Source organism: Pteropus alecto, unplaced genomic scaffold, assembly GCF_000325575.1.
Source record: "Pteropus alecto unplaced genomic scaffold, ASM32557v1 scaffold67, whole genome shotgun sequence".
In the NCBI taxonomy this organism is placed as follows: Eukaryota; Metazoa; Chordata; class Mammalia; order Chiroptera; family Pteropodidae; genus Pteropus; species Pteropus alecto.
Window position 1 is genome coordinate 9,789,940 of NW_006441061.1, and position 2,377 is coordinate 9,792,316.

The 2,377-nt window shown below is 65.5% G+C and overlaps 2 protein-coding genes across 6 annotated transcripts in view; one reads left to right on the forward strand and one right to left on the reverse strand.

Moving 5' to 3' along the window:
• The first annotated feature begins 6 nt into the window (after positions 1-6).
• Positions 7-1,559, forward strand: PAXX (PAXX, non-homologous end joining factor). 5 transcript variants are annotated; one of them, XM_025051158.1, is made up of 7 exons: positions 7-144; positions 224-284; positions 540-589; positions 669-859; positions 946-1,014; positions 1,156-1,265; positions 1,363-1,559. In XM_025051158.1, the coding sequence occupies exons 1-7, from the start codon at positions 11-13 to the stop codon at positions 1,363-1,365; spliced, it is 618 nt and encodes a 205-aa protein (XP_024906926.1). In that variant the 5' UTR covers positions 7-10; the 3' UTR covers positions 1,366-1,559. The 5 variants fall into 5 exon arrangements, with proteins under 5 accessions (XP_024906926.1, XP_024906925.1, XP_006918187.1 ...); XM_025051157.1 differs by having other exon boundaries at positions 1,367-1,559; XM_006918125.2 differs by having other exon boundaries at positions 1,181-1,265.
• Positions 1,560-1,716: 157 nt separating this feature from the next.
• CLIC3 (chloride intracellular channel 3) overlaps positions 1,717-2,377 on the reverse strand; it is a 6,226-nt gene continuing 5,565 nt past the window's right edge. The window contains exon 6 of the mRNA XM_015594105.2: positions 1,717-2,365. Coding sequence (XP_015449591.1) covers positions 2,184-2,365 — 182 coding nt within the window. The 3' untranslated portion in view covers positions 1,717-2,183. The remainder of the gene's footprint in view (positions 2,366-2,377) is intronic.

The following is a 2,377-nucleotide window of genomic DNA, read 5'->3' on the forward strand; positions in this document are numbered from 1 at the left end:
CGCAGGTGCTATGGTTCCAGTACAACCGCCGCCGCTCTCGCCACCGCTCTGCACGCTGCCGCCGCGCCCCGCACCCCCGCGCTTTGTGTGCTACTGCGACGGGGAGGGAATTGGGGCCAAGGGCCAAGGCATCTTCAACCTCTAGTGAGTAGCGGGGTCCGCAGGACGCTGGGGGCGCAGGCAGCTTCGCGGGCGGTCCCGCCTGACAGCCCCTCCCCCACAGTGTGACGGACGCCGTGGAGCTTTGGAGCACCTGCTTCACGCCGGACAGCCTGGCGGCCCTCGTGGGTAACAGGGCTCCTGGGCGGGCCTGGCAAGTCCCCAGTATCCACCCAGTACTTGCAGTGCGGACCACCCATGGGGTCGAAGGGACCGTTCCGGGATTCCCCAGAAGGGTCTGGGCACCCTTCCCCGGGGTCTGTAGCTGTAGTCCTAACGTTGGCTTGGGTTACTTAGTGGCTCCCGGTCGGGCAGGTTTGGGTTGTTGCTAGTGGCTCTAGCGTCTCAGACAGATGGTGAGCAGCCCCTGTGCCCTATAGAAAGCCCGTTTTGGCCTGAGTGCAACTGAGGACATCACCCCCCGGTTCAGGTGAGGTCTGAGCCAGGAGGAAGGATGGGCGGGGAGTGGGTAGGTCTGGCCACGGCACTCAGCACCCGTCCTTTCCCAGGTCAGCCTGCGAGCAGCAAGCTGTGACTTTCACCCTGCAGGAGGATGGAGCATCCCTAAGCCTTTCAGGGGGGCCCTCGGCACTAGGCTTTGACCTCTCCAAGGTGCCAGGCCCAGAGGCAGCCTCCAGGTTGCAGGCACTGACACTGGGCCTGGCAGAGCGCGTGTGCAGCTTGGAGCAGCGGCTGGCAGGTGGGATTGGGGGAGGGGGTGGGGGCACCTCACAGCCTCACTAGCGGCGTTCCGCCCGTGCTCCCATTCCTGCCTGCTTTCCCCAGCTGCGGAGGAGAGAGCCGTCAGCTCCAGGAAGAGCACTCGGCCGGTGGGGCCTCAGCAGTTCTTACCAGGTAAGGCCTGTGACCCATGACATGAGCTGGGACTGTGCTTGTTCCTCTATGACTCGGTTTTCCCAGAACAAGCCTCAAGCTCCAGAGAGGCTCCATCTATGTGGAGAGGGGGTTGCAGCCCTGGGATCCTACTGAATTCAGGTGCCCCCCATCTCGTTTCCCCCAGACCCAGATCCCCAGAGAGGCGGCCCTGGGCCTGGGGCCAGAAGGCGGTGTCCTGGAGAGTCCCTCATCAACCCTGGCTTCAAGAGGTGCCCACCCACTGCCCCTCCCTCCTGCACCCAGGGGCCCGCCCTGGGCCTGCCCCCTCTCCACATTTCCATAATGTCACCCCCTCTTTTCTCCCAGTAAGAAACCAGCCAGTGGTGTAGATTTTGACGACCTCTGAGCGTGCAGCAAAAAGCGTGATCCTGCTGGGAATCTTCCCATGAGGGGAGGGGCGGCCCCCCAAAACCCACAACGTCCACCTGCCCATCCTGTCGCCCAGTGGAGCAAACGTGCTTCTCGAGCCCCTTCCCGTCAAATAAACAGCTTCCTCAGGTGGAGGTTATGGCCAGGCTCCTGCTCCGGGGGACTGACTGGGGGCAGGGTTCCGGGGTCCTCCCTCAGCCTGCAGTCCAGATGCGTCAGGCGCTTGCCCCCTGGTGCAAGAGGCAAGAGGGCCGGACTTGGTGGCCCAGGGCTCCCAAGGCTGGAACTCTGCTCTGTGGCCTGGGAACCCACCCCGGCCTCCTCCAGACCTCACCCAGCAGGGCATGGCCTTGAGTAGGCCCTGTGGGAGATGGGGGTGGGGGGGACTTGCCACCTGGGGTGGGGCTGAGGAATGTGGGCCATCCCGCCCACTGGCCTGGAGCCCCGAGGTGCCCAGGCTGTGCCCTGCTCCCCACCCTCCTTGGCCATCCTGCTGCCCCACCCTGGCCTGACTGGTTTGGGTGCCCAATCCAGTCCCACCATCCCTGTCAAGTCAGGGGATGGGCCGCTCCCCGCCCACTGGGCTCTGTTTGTGTCATTCTGGGCTGTCATCTGGAACTGAGCATCCCACGGTGGGGGGTTGAATGTGGCGAAAATCGCGGGCCCTCTGGTCCCGCGAGTGTGCAGACACGCTCACCGGAGCAGATGGCTTTATAGGGCTGCAGATGAGTGGGCGGGGCGGCGACGGAGGCGGGGCGCTAGCGGGGGCGCACGGCGGGCCGGTAGGCCGCCAGGATCTCGGCGCTGTGCGGACACGTGTACTTGAACTCCTTCTCCTGCAGCGCGCTGTCCAGGTAGCGGCGCACGCCGCGCAGCTGTGCTGGGATGGGCGCCTGGCGGAAGTGCGCGCACACCGTCTGCGGGCGAGGGGCGCGCGCGCGCGGGCAGGGCC

Bases quoted from the DNA above. Each gene is read 5' to 3' on its own strand.
- PAXX (XM_025051157.1), top strand. From the start codon at position 11: ATGGTTCCAGTACAACCGCCGCCGCTCTCGCCACCGCTCTGCACGCTG. The intron at 145-223 runs GTGAGTAGCGGG...CCTCCCCCACAG, and splicing joins CAAGGCATCTTCAACCTCTA to TGTGACGGACGCCGTGGAGC. The intron at 285-539 runs GTGGGTAACAGG...TGTGCCCTATAG, and splicing joins CGGACAGCCTGGCGGCCCTC to AAAGCCCGTTTTGGCCTGAG.